Source organism: Haliotis rufescens, unplaced genomic scaffold (genome assembly GCF_023055435.1).
Source record: "Haliotis rufescens isolate VD_foot unplaced genomic scaffold, xgHalRufe1.0.p SCAF_40, whole genome shotgun sequence".
NCBI lineage: Eukaryota > Metazoa > Mollusca > Gastropoda > Lepetellida > Haliotidae > Haliotis > Haliotis rufescens.
In genome coordinates, this window is record NW_025964113.1 from 4,081,943 (window position 1) to 4,098,648 (window position 16,706).

At 37.7% G+C, this 16,706-nt stretch overlaps 1 protein-coding gene across 8 annotated transcripts in view; it reads left to right on the forward strand.

The window, feature by feature from the left end:
• LOC124139000 (ankyrin repeat and fibronectin type-III domain-containing protein 1-like) overlaps nucleotides 1-16,706 on the forward strand; it is a 217,989-nt gene that overhangs the window by 180,168 nt on the left and 21,115 nt on the right. For 5 of the 8 annotated variants that reach the window (XM_046505949.2, XM_046505958.2, XM_046505983.2 and 2 more), the window contains 2 exons: nucleotides 14,172-14,276; nucleotides 16,504-16,655. In XM_046505949.2, coding sequence (XP_046361905.1) covers nucleotides 14,172-14,276; nucleotides 16,504-16,655 — 257 coding nt within the window. Of the gene's footprint in view, nucleotides 1-3,787; nucleotides 4,129-14,171; nucleotides 14,277-16,503; nucleotides 16,656-16,706 lie in introns of those variants that run through there. The other 3 variants (XM_046505965.2, XM_046506010.2, XM_046506002.2) reach the window with 2 other exon arrangements.

A 16,706-nucleotide genomic window follows, 5' to 3' on the forward strand; every position in this document is an offset into this window, starting at 1 on the left:
AACAATAAAAAACTTTTTCAATGGACATGCTTGATGTCCTGAAAACAATGTGTTTGAGACCTGATTTCAGGAAGAAATATTATATCCACAATCAACATCCCAATGTTCAAAGCCAGCATAAGACCAAAGTCAGTGTTTCTATGTATAGTCAAACTATCTTTATACAGTTTTCTCTCATGTGCACTGTATTCTCAGTCCATCATCAGCCCTGATTGAGAGGAAACCAAACCTTGCTCCCAACATTAACTGATCTACTTTCTGTTATGTGCTGGAACAAGTCTTTGAAGTCGTTATCTTAATGAGGGCATGCCCATTCATCACAACCCGATATACAAGCCATGAGTGATAAATATATTATATATCACACACTCTTTGGTAAAGATTAGGATTATTAGGAGTCTGTAGGCCTGTTGTCCAATTCTAAGCTTGCATCTGTGTATTTTGTCTGATTAAATACACTGTGAAGGTTAATTTGTAAGGTTAGATCTATTTTCATTTTGCTGATGATACAAACTGTGTTCTTATTTAGTTTATGGATGGTTTATTGATATATTGCTTTTTTATTAATCACTATGTCAAACAATGATGTTCGTTTATGTCAGTAATCAATTAATCACTGCTGAGATAAGATTAGTGGTACATTTATTAATTGCCTGACTCATGTAATTGATTGTTTATAGATTAAGTGGATTTTTGCTCCAGCCAATGATTTCAACTCTACGAAGATATCAGTGTCGTTGTTTACTTGTTATGAATATGTTATGGTTAATTTAGGTTGCTGGTTTTACTTAAGTACTGTGAGTTCAGCTCATGCGGTTTTGTAACCATCACACAAACACATAAATGCATCTTGGTTTAAAATAATGGGAGCCACTTTTTTATGTTTCTTCAAGGAAGAAGCCTGTCTCTCAAAGACGTTTTCAAGGCTATCAGTTTCATTATAAAGAGGTTGATATGTCTTAAGTTGTTTCCAAACATTTAGTCTTGTGTCAGCGTTTAACAAGTAGGTTGTGAGTCCGGTCTTGACTAAGGGGTAGAGTGTTGGGGGACCACTATCTATGACTGGCTCGTAGACCGGGCAGTGATCACGCAGGGTGTACTGTTAAGTTCTGTCAGTGTTTGTCAGTCTATAGTAAATTCTGTAGTGCCCTACACCCACAGAGGGGTCACGCTTACTCACATAATCCCACCGAAAGGAGAACCGTTGAAAGCTTTTGTGAATTGCGGGTGCAATGGAGCCTAGGAGGTTTTGTGTACACAAACAGCAGTGGTCGAGGAACTCCCGATGTCGTGCTTGTTTATAGTGGATATTTCTTCATAAATATACACTGAACATTGTGAGAACGGTGACAGTTAATATTACTGGTTCTCAAACACACAGGCGTGAATTTTCTGGATTTAATTTACTGATATTGAAGTGGATGTTTTTACCATGGTGCAATGACTGATAAGGGTAGTGGAATACTGATTCGTTGACTTGATGTCGCTGACAATGTCATGATCAACAACATGTATGTACAGGTAGGTTTGTCACAGCAAAAACATGTTCAGGCTGTGTTATTTCTTTTAAAGAATGGGAGATTAATTCTGGCAGTTCCCTACCTATATTGTGAAATCAGTATGATTTGATTCTATGTTATAACAAATGGATGTTTGACAGCATGGTTATACTGTACTGTATGTATGGCTGAACACACCTTACATTTATATAGACCTGTACTGAAGTCAAAGAGGTGAGACCTGTATCATTTATGCACAAATGTTAATTAATTGTCACTTTCTGTGTTGAATATTTAGTCCACTTGAAACATGAGGATTTTTTCAGGTTGTTACAATGTTATTCCCCAACATTGCCTCATTGCCTGTGTAGCTGTCACACTCAAGCTTGTGTTGGTAATCCCGGTGGGATGTTGCATTGATAGACTTAGCTGAGGTGAAATGGGGTTTAGTGTCTCGTTCAGGGTTATTTCACATGAATAGCAACAAATAGAGATGAAGGACAGAAATATATGTGAATGAGTGAGAGAAGATAATTTCATGACACCTCAGCAATCTTTTAAGCTTTGTGAAGAAGTTTATCTTCTAGTCTTTGAATGGCATTTAGAAGTGATACACATAAGGAAGAGAATTTATGGATGTCAACTTCTTTATTATGAGGAACACGTTTCGGAGTACATATACTTACTCCTTCATCACCTGATGAAGGAGTAAGTATATACTCCAAAACATTGTGTCAAATTCTCTATTAGGAGGAGCACAACGTTTTGGAATGTATACTTACTCCTTCATCAGGTGATCAGTTAATCCTAATGCTTTCTGAAATAGTTATCTGTTACTCCTTTTATCTTACTCACATTAATCTAATGTGAGAGTATACTATAATCTAGCTTTCTTAATGTTTCAAATGACTGGTCTTATTTAACTTTCTTATTAGTATTGATGAACAGAAATGTTTATATCAAGCAGATAAGATGGTTTATTGTAACTTAATAGATATTCTTTATTTGAAAATATAATAACTCAAGTGATTAATATATGGGACAACAGATGCCATTGTTGTAGGATAATTAACCAAAATTAAACGTTCATATCTTGAAAAGGAAAATAAATACCAATTAATGTTGTTTTATTCAATACACATATTCATTATATATTGATTGAATGAGACATTAATTATGGCAGAGATTAATTGCTAACTGATAATGTAGTAAAATATTAAAGTATACTTGACCTTTAATATCAGTGAATGCCAAGTCATTCAGACAGTTAAATAGTTGGCAAGTTGACTCGCACAGCTGCATTCAGTAAGACATTTGGTGAGTGTTTAAATACGTAGGCTATGTAAATATTGCACTGTCATCTGACTTATCTGTTCTTTTACAAGCTCTTGTTTGTTTTGTGAGTCACCGGTTAAGATAATTGGTGTTGGCAGTTGTTATTCAAACATTAATATAATGAATTATGGAAAATCTATTTAAATGTCAAGAAGACGTTTTAGTTGTTATCATTGTAAAGCGCACACGAGGGAACAGGCAGTTGGTCTGTAGTTATTATCACAACAGTTTCTATGTGACTAGGTCCTGAGAAAATACTCCTCCTTTGTCATGTAATCATACATATTTTCACTGGTTTTATAATCCCTCATTTGAAATTCAGAGCTTTTATTGTCGAGTTTAATAAGGTGGAAAATTTGATTTTTGACACGAACAAGCACACACTGCATTTGGTCAATTAAAGTTATGCAATCTTTTTTTCAATGCCTGGGACAGTAGGGTGGCGTGGTATTATACTTAATTTGATTGTCTACATGGGTCAGAGTATGAAGCAAATTCTTGGCGTCCCTTGTAATATATTTCATGAAATATTCAGTACTCACTCCAAAGTTATTTAAGTTGATTTCTTGATAATGAGTGAGTTGGGTTTAACACTGCCTTGAAAAGTATTCCAGTTATATCATGGCGTGTCAGCTTAATGTAGGTGGAAAGCCTGAAGTGACGTAGTTCTCATGGTGTTAACTGAGTTTCATAATGATTAGGTAAGATAATGACTACAAACGTGAGTACCAAAATTACAGACAAATAAAACAAAAAAATACTCTGATGGAGTAAAAACTTTCTGTCAAACCTTTTCCAGCAGTTACACATGAAACAAATCACTTTGTCATAACTTTTTATGTCCAATCAGGAAATCCTGACAATTTCCTTATGTTAATGACTGCATAGCACATCATCCCAAGCATGACAAGTTATAATTTTAGCCAAGTGTTTTTCATGAACAAGGCTAGTGTTTTGTCAACAGTATATGGAGTGATTCAGTGTATTGCGGAAGACGTCAGTCAAGGCTAAAGTGTCCAGACTCGGGGTTATGACGCCTCCCACGTGTGTGGAGGGGGTCAGGGGGAGGCCTCGCTTACACCAAAACAAAGCCCTATAAGCACATTGTCCAGTACTGTCACAGAGTTTCGGGAGTCAAGTCACTTGAGTGCAGCATTGCTTAGTGAGCCCAACTCAGTGGGAGCATAACAGGACATTGTGGCCCAGCGGTGTTGCTCAGTGTTAATCAGTTGTAGGATAGTCACACTTGTGTTGTAGCTGCCCGTTACATAGCAAATATGAAGATCAAACGAAGGTACCGTAATCTTTCATTAAATTATAATTTTAAAAATTGGATATTTTTTTTCATGTTATTAAATTGTTTAATAAATATATTTGTATGTGAAATATTTTCATGAGTTTAGCAGCTGAAGGTCTTATTTGGATGGTGCAAAATATAAATAGTGTTGTTTTCCACACTCGTGCCATAGCAATGCTATAGTAAGGCAGCGTGGGAGAAAGTAGACTAATGTATAGTGCCTGAAATAAAGTTCTGTATGAGATTAAATAGAAATATTTAAGGAACCTTATGTTAAGAAACTCTCAAGTCTCTCAGTTTCAGAGCTGGAGCTGGGTATTGGTTGCTTGGGCTGGGCTGGGCTGGGCTGGGATTGGGATGAGTATAGGCTGCTAGGTCTTGGAAAGGGGATGAGTATAGGCTGTTAGGGCTGGGAAGGGGATGGGTATAGGCTGCTAGGTCTTGGAAAGGGGATGAGTATAGGCTGTTAGGGCTGGGAAGGGGATGGGTATAGGCTGCTAGGTCTTGGAAAGGGGATGAGTATAGGCTGTTAGGGCTGGGAAGGGGATGGGTATAGGCTGCTAGGTCTTGGAAAGGGGATGAGTATAGGCTGTTAGGGCTGGGAAGGGGATGAGTATAGGCTGTTAGCGCTGAGAAGGGGATGAGTATAGGCTGCTAGAGCTGGGAAGGGGATGAGTATAGGCTGCTAGAGCTGGGAAGGGGATGAGTATAGGCTGCTAGCGCTGAGAAGGGGATGAGTATAGGCTGCTAGAGCTGAGAAAGGGATGAGTATAGGCTGCTAGCTGTGAAGGGGATGAGTATAGGCTACTAGAGGTTGGAAGGGATGAGTATAGGCTGCTAGAACTGGGAAGGGATTGAGTATATGCTCCTAGAGGTTGGAAGAGATGAGTATAGACTGCTAGAGCTGGGAAGGGGATGAGTATAGGTTGCTAGAGCTGAGAAGGGGATGAGTATAGGCTACTAGAGGTTGGTAGGGATGAGTTTAGGCTGCTAGGTCTTGGAAAGGGGATGAGTATAGGCTGTTAGGGCTGGGAAGGGGATGAGTATAGGCTGTTAGGTTCTTGGAAAGAGGATGACTATAGGCTGTTTTGGCTGGGAAGGGGATGAGTATAGGCTGCTAGAGCTGGGAAGGGGATGAGTATAGGCTGCTAGCGCTGAGAAGGGGATGAGTATAGGCTGCTAGAGCTGAGAAAGGGATGAGTATAGGCTGCTAGCTGTGAAGGGGATGAGTATAGGCTACTAGAGGTTGGAAGGGATGAGTATAGGCTGCTAGAACTGGGAAGGGATTGAGTATATGCTCCTAGAGGTTGGAAGAGATGAGTATAGGTTGCTAGAGCTGGGAAGGGGATGAGTATAGGCTGCTAGCGCTGAGAAGGGGATGAGTATAGGCTGCTAGAGCTGAGAAAGGGATGAGTATAGGCTGCTAGCTGTGAAGGGGATGAGTATAGGCTACTAGAGGTTGGAAGGGATGAGTATAGGCTGCTAGAACTGGGAAGGGATTGAGTATATGCTCCTAGAGGTTGGAAGAGATGAGTATAGGTTGCTAGAGCTGAGAAGGGGATGAGTATAGGCTACTAGAGGTTGGATGGGATGAGTAAAGGCTGCTGAAGCTGAAAAGAGGATGAGTATAGGCTGTTACAGCTGAGAAGGGGATGAGTATAGGTTGCTAGAGCTGAGAAGGGGATGAGTATAGGCTGCTAAAGCTGGGAAGGGATTGAGTATAGGCTGCTAAAGCTGGGAAGGGATTGAGTATAGGCTCCTAGAGGTTGGAAGAAGATGAGTATAGGCTGTTATAGCTGAAAGGAGATGAGTATAGGCTGCTAGAGCTTGGTTATAAATGTGCCCATTTTGGCAACTGAACTGGTGTAGCATTTTAACTACTAGGCTACCTTAGAGGTATGTAGAAGTGTATACTTAATCTGAAGATTCATGTAGATGTAGATTTGCTTGGTTCATGGATGACCAATAGTAGGGTCAAGTGGAATGTTGATCAGTTGTGTAATTTTAGAATGGCCATGTGTATGAACACCTAATGACACTAAGTAAGATGTTTCTGTCTTCCACATTCTGTTCCCGGCATACCAGGGATGTTACTTCGATTCTCACTGCGATACTTGAGTCACAGTACTATACATATCACTATTCTTGAGTCACATATGATGCATATCGCAAAACTTGAGTCATGATATGATACATCTCGTCATATTTATTTTGCATCTAATGTCTGTGAGATTGTTCATGTTTCATGTGGCCCAGCCAATGTTAAGAGTTGTTGCTATCAATCAGTTTGCGTTTCACCTGCTGAAATCGAGTCTTGTTTTTAGAGTTGAATGTATTGTGATTTGTGATAGCAGGAAAGGAAGAACCATCAAAAGTAGTTATCAGGTTCGATTATTGCAAAATGCAGAAAGTATTATTTTTAAAAAATCGATACAGAATTCAAACTTGTATCCATATGTGAATAGGCGTAACGCGTATCTTATCGTCAGGTGTAAATTGACTATTGACATTGTCGAATCGTGACTACCCTACTACACCCAACTTCTCTCATCTCATACCCTCTCAGTCCTGGACACACTGTTTTCAATGATATGTGATAGTTATTTTACAGCTACAGTAGAAAAGCCAGACCCAAGTAAGCTATGTCTGGGTCACAGTTTATTTCCATAATGTAAACCTTGCTTTTGGTACCTACAGTGTTTAAGGGGAAGTATATGTTATCAGAAGGTGCCAGATTTCTGTTTGAACTGTAAAGTAAAAGCAAATGTGTCTATTTGTGGAATTTTGTTTAGAAATGTTCTTGCAATAGGTTAGAGTATTAACATATTTGCTGTCCATATACTGGATGTGGAATGCAGAAGTATACTGTGTTTATGGTGAAAGGGTATGTCCAACCAAGATGCAATTCCATCAGAAGGTCTTTTCTGGTTCAGGCATTCTGCTGCTTGTAGTTGTGTGGAAACCATTATTAAATAGTTATGCTGCTTTACATACCTTAGGTGATATTAGTTGTGCCCTATTTCAATCACTGAAATCACTGACAACAGCCTTTAAACAAAGTATGGTGCTGTATATGCTGAAGCGTCACTTGAACACATGACAGGCATTGACAGCATATAAGCCGGCAGTTGGTCAGCTAGCTGACATGAGGTGGGCACTCCCAAAGAAAACTAAACAAGCTTTGCAAAGCTTTTGTTCTACACCGCACATCACCATTATGACATCACATATTATGACGAAAGCACCAAATTCCAAGCCTTCTGTTGTCCCCAAAACTTAAAATACATTCTCTTTGTAGATTTCTATCGTGTTTTCTGCACGAAATGTATTGCCACACATCCTTTGATTATTGTAGTAACAACAACTATGCATTTTGTAATCTAATATTGTAGATATAGTTATTTAAATATGCCTACCGACAATAACTGAAAAAAATTGCTATTTTTCTATGAGTATTAGCTTCTGCAGTGAAGCAGACTTCAAATCAGCTGTTTCAATCAGAGGGGATATATCGGGATTTGACAACATCTGATTGACCAATCAGAATAAATAATTTCCAAATTCATTGTTGAATGGATTATACATGCATTATCATCATTATTATTATTTAAACAATTACTACTGAGTAAAGTGTACCATGCATTAATATCACTTAATGCTCTGTTTAGTGAATACAATTACTTTCACCGTCTATCATGGCTGATTTATAACACATAGGAAGATTGCTTTTTGGAAAAAGTCAAAATGGAAAGAAACTACAGCCTTCTGATCCAAGATTTGTTTGTTTCTGCTCACTTAATAACTTGCACGTCCTTTTTATCTTAGGGTCAGAGCCCAGTTTCACAAAGCAATCGTAACACTAGACAGTGTGATGTTCAGACAAATAGGGAAATTGCCTAAAAATCGAAATCAGAAGTCTTTATCTGATGGAGTATTGTTCGGTGTTTGTTTGCTTGCATTATTTCTTGTTAACTCTATTAATCATACCAGATGATTGATTCAGCTCCCTCTTGTGGCTTTTGTTAGTTTCATCCAGAATTTGTAGGTTCACCCTGTATAAGCTCATGGTCCTGACATGAAGAAGGTTAGGTTTTTCTTATGTTCTTTCATTAGATAGAATTACAAATCTATTTTCAGTGAACGCTTTTACTTTTAGTAGTAATATACTAACATATATCAGTCATGGTTCATCACTATAAGAAAGACCACACATGGATAAGGGCATGGTTCAGCGATTCAGACATTCTTCGTGGCAAGTTGAACCATCTCCCCACCAGGTGGAGCTGGTGATGTTGGAGTGTGTTTTCACAATTAAAGAGCAGCCCCCTCTAAGTTAACGTGTATATTTACAATACACCATTAACAGACATGGAACCCCACACGAGCTGTTATGCTTGTACCCTCCTTTGCAAGCTTAAAACATGTGTACCTCCCTTTTTCCCTGCTTTGTAGATTGAATCTTCACACAGAAACACTGACTCACAGATCAAAAACACATGTGTTAAGTGTAAAGTCTTCACTTTTCTAATCTCTTTTCCAATTTTTATTTTACTGTTGGGAGAGTTTTTTTAACATTTTCTTCATTGTGCTCACTGGGGATTCTGTTTTACAAGTTGTGTTTCTTTTACCTTACGTAAAATGCAAGTGTGTCGTCTGAACAAAAAGTGTTGGTTTGATGCGTTCTCTCAATAATGTTGATTCAACTGGCAGTTATGATGATTAACAAAACACATCGCTTTGCATGTTTTCGGGAACAGGAAACCTAATGACATGAGTCATGTGATTATAAACATTTGTTAGTTTTTTGGTCATTTCTGTTTATGTTTCGTTGAATATGTACAATTCTGAGTCGCTTTTCCTTACCACTGTTTATTATGTAACAGAAAATGTATGGTTACATTATTATAAACAGTGAGACACACTTTTCGTAAGAACATTGACTTTATAAGATTCTCTGTGTATTTTATCAAATTAGAAATTACATCCTATAAATTAACACTGTATACTTTCAAAACCATATGTGCTAAAAAGCTTCCTAATACTGTATAGTCACTTTTCTTTATAATGACCTCTGGCTGAATCCTAAAACTATTTTCCTAACAACTTGATCTTCAAGGCAATAGTGTATGTTCCCCAGGGTTCTTGGGAGTCCAGGCATTTAAATCAGCCTCATAATCACCAGTACAAATAAGCTGGCAGGATTCCCCAACCTTTCCTAATAGTCCATGTTTGATTCTGTCAAAATGTGACTCCAGCTAAATGCTGTTCACCTGACAGACCATGGGATCAAAGTGGAGGTGCCCACCAGCAAGGGGATGGGGGAGGAGGAGCTCGGACACTCTGTTCCTCCCTTTCCAGGCTTATTAGCCTTGTCGTGTTTGATGTCTCAGTTAGCATGGACACCCACTAATGAGCAGATGGGATCATCTGATCCACCATCAAAGGCCCCGCAGCAAACAGGGCCATGATGTCTTGGGGTGCGGGTCTTTTACCAAGACAACTGCTAATTAGTGGTTTGCCATCTGCAGAGCTGCTCCAAGAGCTGTAGCTCATGGGGTTTGAGATGGTACACTGAAACGTCCTTCTCACTCTGTGTAGTAAGGGTCAGCGCATACAAATGTACACAACGGAGATATACGGCAACATCTCAACACTATGAAAGTGACACCATAATATTTACCAAAATCTCTTTCATTGAAACGATCAATTGAATTCAATATTAAAATGTGTTTTTTAATTTAAAAAAAATATGATTTAAGGATCTTTTTAATAGAAATTTCATGTTTATTTTTTAACTCTTGATGCTGGTATATTTTTGGCATTTTTATGTTCAATTCAGAAAATAGTAATCTGTGCCCTGGAATAAAATAATTTAAATGAAACCAAACCATTAGTTGTTCACCCGACGTGATAGATGTTCTGAAAAATAATATTGTGGATAAACAAACTGTGGTTTGGTTCATTCCTCCTTCATGAAAATGAAATAGTATGCTTTGAATCTCTGTCTAAAAACAAAACCCACCCCATCATTGTAATTGTCATCTCTCATGATATACTGTCTGAAACAACCATTCAACGAAGTGGAAAATTTCTGCAAATGTTAGTTTAAGATCTTAGTTTGGAAGATGCACACTGGTCACTCATGTCAATGGAGATCTATGTACTCTATGATGACTTGATATGAAGAGGTAGATTTGGACCAAGCGCCCTCCTCTTATGGTGAAGACTACTGTAGGCAATGATTTACAGATAGCAGTCTCTGTTGGTGCCTACAGATGTACTTAAGGGACAATAATGGATCTATGTTCAATAAGCTCTGTGGTACACGCATATTTACTTAAGCAATCTTTACTGAGAGCACCAACTGCACTGGTTGGCTCAGTGATGTGTAATTGTATAAGGTATATTGACATTTATATTTTACAGAGCTGTATATCATATACATGTTAAAGTAATATTTATGTATACAATATTTACACAATATCTTTAATAATGACAGAGCAGGCAATGCCCGTTCAAGATTTTATAGGCAAAGAAAATTTCTGGTGAGTAGTAATACCAGTATGATACAAGATGCTCGCTCTAATTTATTATTTAAGATATTGTTGATTATATGGTACTGACATTTTTGACCGCCTCCGTGGTCCAGAGGTAGAGCGTCCACCCGGAGAGCGGATGTTCCGGGGTTTCGATCCCCAGCTGCGTCATACCAAAAGACTTAAAAGATGGTACTTGTTGTTACCCTGCCTGGCACTTGGCATTAAGGGGCTAAAACAAGGACTGTTCAGCTCAGAGTCAGTATAGTCACACACACACACACACACACACACACACACACACACACACACACACACACACATGCATGGACGTTGCTGACAGTTTTGTAAAGAAAGGTCTTGAATTAAACTGTTACACACTTCCAACAACTTGAGATTACAAAAAGGCATGCCAAATATATAGTTTTTCAAACTTTTTTTTCACTTTTTTAGGAAATTTAGGATTTGGTTTTGGTTTCGCAAGAAAATAAGATTTGTCAGACTTGAGCAGGCTGAGGCCTTGCGTGCACACACGTACAAACCAAGAAAAGATAATGCCTCAGACTTGTTAGTATGTGGTTAGTTGTGAAAAGGTCTGCTATTCCAATATTTCTATGATCAAAGCTGTGGACTTGGAGTATACTGCACTTGTTGACCTTAATCTGCACACTTGCTTGCACTCAGTGAACTTTGGGTCAGTTAAACTTTCATTACATCCCATTCAAACATCCTCTTGTTAAACAAACTAAAGTGATATATTTTGCTGCACTTGACGGAAGTACCTGTGTCAACAGCTTCATATGACATCATTTTCTTAGGTGAAAATTTAGTTGCTGTCAGATGCATCATGTCCAGAAATCCCAGTTTGAGTTGTGTGATGGTTGTATGTGTTCCTTGTATTTATGTAATACCATGAATGTTTAATTTCTACCAGTTTTACAGTTTCACTTCCTTATTTTACCAACAAATGGCTACAGTAAAACCCAATGTTTCTTCCTGTTAACATTACATCATTAGCAAGCACATTTACCTGTTATTAAGAAAAGATTTATTATTTCATGATATTAAGGGGGGCGATGGGGTAGCCTAGTGGTTAAGGTGTTCACTCATCACTTTGATGGCTTGAGTTTGATTCCCAACATGGGTACAATGTGTGAAGCCCATTTCTTGTGTCCCCTGGCGTGATAATGCTGGAATATTCTAAAAGCAGCATCAAACCATGCTCACTCATGATATCAACAGTAAGGTCGTTACTTCTGCTTCAAACATGTTTATCCCAACAACGGCCTTGTCAATGAAAATATTCATGTTCCCTATTGCTAATTTTAAATTCCTTGCTGTGTACTATCTTGACAAAAAAGAAAAGAGAAATAGAATAATAGAAAATAATTCCTGTCACCTCCAGATGTCAGTTTATCTACCCACATTGAATTCTCCTGGTAGTTTTGCCATACATATTGCTTTTAGTGTTTTGTTATTGGCAGCCTTGAAAGCCCCAACAATAATGCAATCCTTCACTCATGAGTAATACTTATTGTTGTTAGGAAAATAGCACTACTGAAAGATTCTTGAAGGGGGGCCATGCCAAACAAATTCAGGCCAATTTAATGAAAAATTAAGAGATGAAAATTATGAGGTTTGAACTGACATTTGGGGAAAATTGTTATATTATTTGGGATTTTTTTTATAAAAGAATATGTGGTATTGATTCAACTTTCAAGACATATTCTGATGTTTCAATAAAAGCAGTTAATCTTTAGAACACATTCCAAGGAGGATTACTTGTTTGACAGGTCCCTTGATAGAGTTCATATATAAGGTCGGTCTTTCATAGATTTCGTAGGCTTTGTGGAGTTCCTAAGGGTTTTATTATTCATACAATCCTCTTATTGTCTACATTGTACATGTGTTATGCTCCCTTCAGTGTGATATAGGTAATTATATTGGCACCACATAGAGACAACACATGTATACATTTTTATCTGGATAATTATACTGTGTTTTCTATGATATGAATTTCATACCTGTCAAGGCTATTAAGAATATGTTGAGTCGAGTTTGTTAAGTGAATGCATAATGTTAACAGTTAAGTACAAACATTACACCAGCATTTTTAAGTCACACCCAATTATCAAGAAAATGTTGTGATTTATTAAATTGTTTGTTATCCTGAATGTTCTGATTAAGTGTTTAAGTTGTGTCTTTTTTTGTTTGGTAATGAATTAAATCAAAACAATAATTTTGCAATATTTCTTTTTGTTATATATATTTTTGAAATGACTTTGTCATCTTTTCAGTGATAAGATATTTTGACTTGTCTCTGTAGGAAGAGTTTGTACCTTCTTCTTTTACTTCATCAAAAGGCTTGTGATCTTTCCTACTTCTGTGCCACTAAATTACACTCAGAATTACATTGATGTGTTGCCAAATGTGACAATAATGTCATCAGCATAGTTCTGAATGTATATATATATATACACCAATCTGCTGGGTAATTGACCTCCTTCCTTCCCCATTTATCAGAAACCTTTAAATGTCAATGCCACCATCACTGGGTCAACCTGATTCCTTATCTTGTCTTGAATTTACACACATTGAAAGCTGAAGAAACGGCTACAGGAAGGTCTGCAACCTTGACAAATTGCGCAAGGAAAATCTGCACTTGTGGTGATTCTGATTGGCACAATCGCCATGTGCCTTGGGTCTCTGTCGACTGGCAGTAAAGAGTACTGTGTCATGTCTTCCGGGGAGCTGATACCTTGATTCTGGTGTCTGGAGAATGGTTGTCCCTGTGGCTATCGCTGTAGCGTTTACCATTACATGCCCTGACAGCGTTTCTTGAGCCTATGTCCCACAGTACTCTTGTCATCTGCTCACTAACAGCAGACGGTCAACAGGCGTGCACCAGACAACACTGTATTTCTCACAACACACTTGAAGGACATCACTGTTGTCAGTGTCAGAAAAGCAAATTGATGAATTTGGCTTGTTAATATACAGTTCAAAGGCTTCAGGGATATTACCACTGGGATTAATAGGAAGAAGTGATGTTTTTTGGTGCTCTCAGTCCAAATTTGCAAACTTTGTTTGTGAGAATTGGATCAGGTGTGATTACCACCTGATGGTATTACTGAGGTTCTGTTGAGGTTATTTCACAAAGAACAGTCAACATTGACGCAAAATGGATTCCATCATTTCAAATGAACCGGAACTAATGACGTGCCGAAGGCATTCTCAACTTATTGACAAGTTCTTTATTTGTTTTAAAAGGTATTGTACAATATTTGTTTCCTTGCAGGTTAGGCGTATTAAATATTACAGATTCAGTTTAACACATAATGTTTTGATTATGTATATTTTGAGGCTTCTTTAGAAATATATTTACCAATGGACCAGTTAAATTGATGTGAATTTTTCGATGATTTGTTTTCAGGCAACCTACATTATATATTTTGTATCTTTATTTCATGAGATTGTAAGTTTCCTTTCCTTCATTCTTCATAGATTGGAAAGTTCGGGAAGTTTTTACAAATTAGCCCGCCGTCTAAGTCAAAGGGATCGGAAGGACCCAGACTCACATTCCCGACAGCGTTCAGTCAGCCTTGACTGGTGAGACATGCATCCTGATTGATGGAAATGTGTTGTGTTTGTCATCACATGCATGTTGCCATTTCATTGCCCTTAATTTCACTAGCATGTACCTTGTTCACCCTGCAATTATGTGTTTCTTGATCTTCCTTTGCTTTTTCATTATTTCCTCATCATTTTATACCTTAAACATCAGTGATTATTCAGTCACTGTTTGTGACACATCTTGCATGTTTGTTGTTAGAAATTATGATTTTGTGTTCTGTTTTCATGTGGTCTCATGTAATAGAAATATCAGTAATGGTAATTAAGTTTAAGGTGTTTGGATTTTTGGCATAGGATTCTTATTTATTATCCAGTATTGTTTAAGACAACTGCCTCCTTTTCATATATCAATAAAAAAATTATTGTGGTAATGAATGTTAAGTAATTTCACTAACACTGGGGCAGTGGGGTAACCAAGTGGTTAAGGCCTTTAACAAGACAGCTTTGATTAAATGATAAATTGTAATGCTTCTTCATGTAAAACATTAACACTCAGTTTCATGATGTGTTTATACATGTATTGCACTATGTAAACAAGTTGACTACTGCACTGACATTCCCCTTAATGGAAGTTGTGCTGCTAACAACCGTAACAGACATAATTGATTGTCAAACACAATATGTCCATAACCCTACCCCTGTGATCTCATGTTACTCTATACAGATGTATGTCCCGTGTGGACTGTTTATAAGTTGTTCAGTATTTCATTTAAGTGTACCACTCATGCATCATTTAACATTTAACACATCATTCACAAATCTGTGACCCACACTGGTTTAATCTATTTTCAATGGAGTTAAGCTAGGTGTACTGCAGGGCTGCATAATTACTCCCACCCTTTTAATAGTGAACTCAATCAAAATCTATCATATAGCTATTTACAGTATCCAGCCTTGCATTAGACCAGTACTGTTCATGACCCGTTACAATGGTTATCCAGTTGTGTGTATTAAATATTTAGTACCGCTTGGTTACCCACTGTCTTAAATATTGGGTATAATATGCTCATTCATAGGGCAGTGCGGCCCAGACAATGGGATCAATTTAAGATATTTATAACTGTGAGCCCCCCTGGTACTGGAGTATGGTTACTTATCACCACGTTACCCTGTGATATAGGGGACTATGTGTTTGCGGAGTATGTTATTGATATGAGCAATACCTGCCTCATGTGAGACAATATGCGAATTGGGACTTTGCAAATATTGCCTGTCCTTGGCCACCCTCAGTTAAATCAAGGCTGTGATGGTACCAAGATGTACATAGATTCGGAAAATATGTTACGAAGTATGGCCAAAATGTATACTCCTCGGCGGCTGTTGCCATGTTTGTCAGAAAGCTATAAGGATGATGTAAAATCAAGTGATGAGGAAGATGACACAGATGATGATTTTGACTTTGAAGAAATGTGAGTAGCATGAAAGTGGAAATGTTAACAAAAATCTAAAGTCTATCAATATTAAAAAAAATATTTGTATGTTTTATCTGCTTTTAGATTTCAGTAGGAAATGATATATAGTAGGTAATGTATATACCTTGTGTAAGTTGAAACTATGAACTTACATTTATGGCAACTTGTTCTCAACTTGGAATTATGTTTCATGAGGAGTGATAGTTTCAATAAAAAACTATAAGAGTCGGGTATTTAACAATTGTTATCCTGTCACATGGCTTCGTATGTTGTTTCTTGTGTTATTTCCCATGTTGTTTCTCATGCATGGAGTGATGTCTGGAACATCTTCTGTATTGCATGTGATTCTTGGCAATGGTTTACTGTATAGTCTGTATATGCATCCAACCTTTTCTGTCTGTCTGGAGTATTATCACTTTCTATTTTTTTATATTTTATAATAAATTGAGATGATTGGACATTGACTCTTTCAAGACAATAGCTTTCTACTTCACTTGCAAATTTCAGTCTACAGAGGCATCTTCTCCATATGACATGTGATAATGTTTTGTCTTGAGTAGACACTCTGGAGTCTTTGCATCTCCATTTCCATAATGGTCATGTCAGAAGATGCTCAGAATGTTTTCTTTTACAGATATGCATGTTATTATTAACACATGATGAATACAGGCCGAAACCATGGTGGTGAAAGCCTCAGCCTTGAACTCAAAACATTGGCATTCCTTTGATTTTTCTCATCATTCACCTTCAAGTTGGTGCGAAATGTTGACAGCCATTTTTGTTGTTTTCAGTGGTGATGGACGAACTATAAAGATATTCACAGCAGATGACCTAAGCATGGATGGCATGCCGGCTTTAACAGCCTCACCCAGTGCCCCAGCCTTCCTCAGTAAGGGTGGGGCACCGAGCCCCTCCCCCAATCGGCAACCAAGGTCACTAGTTGGTAAGTGGACATATTAACCTTTATTCTTTTCTATTGTCACCATGGTTTAAC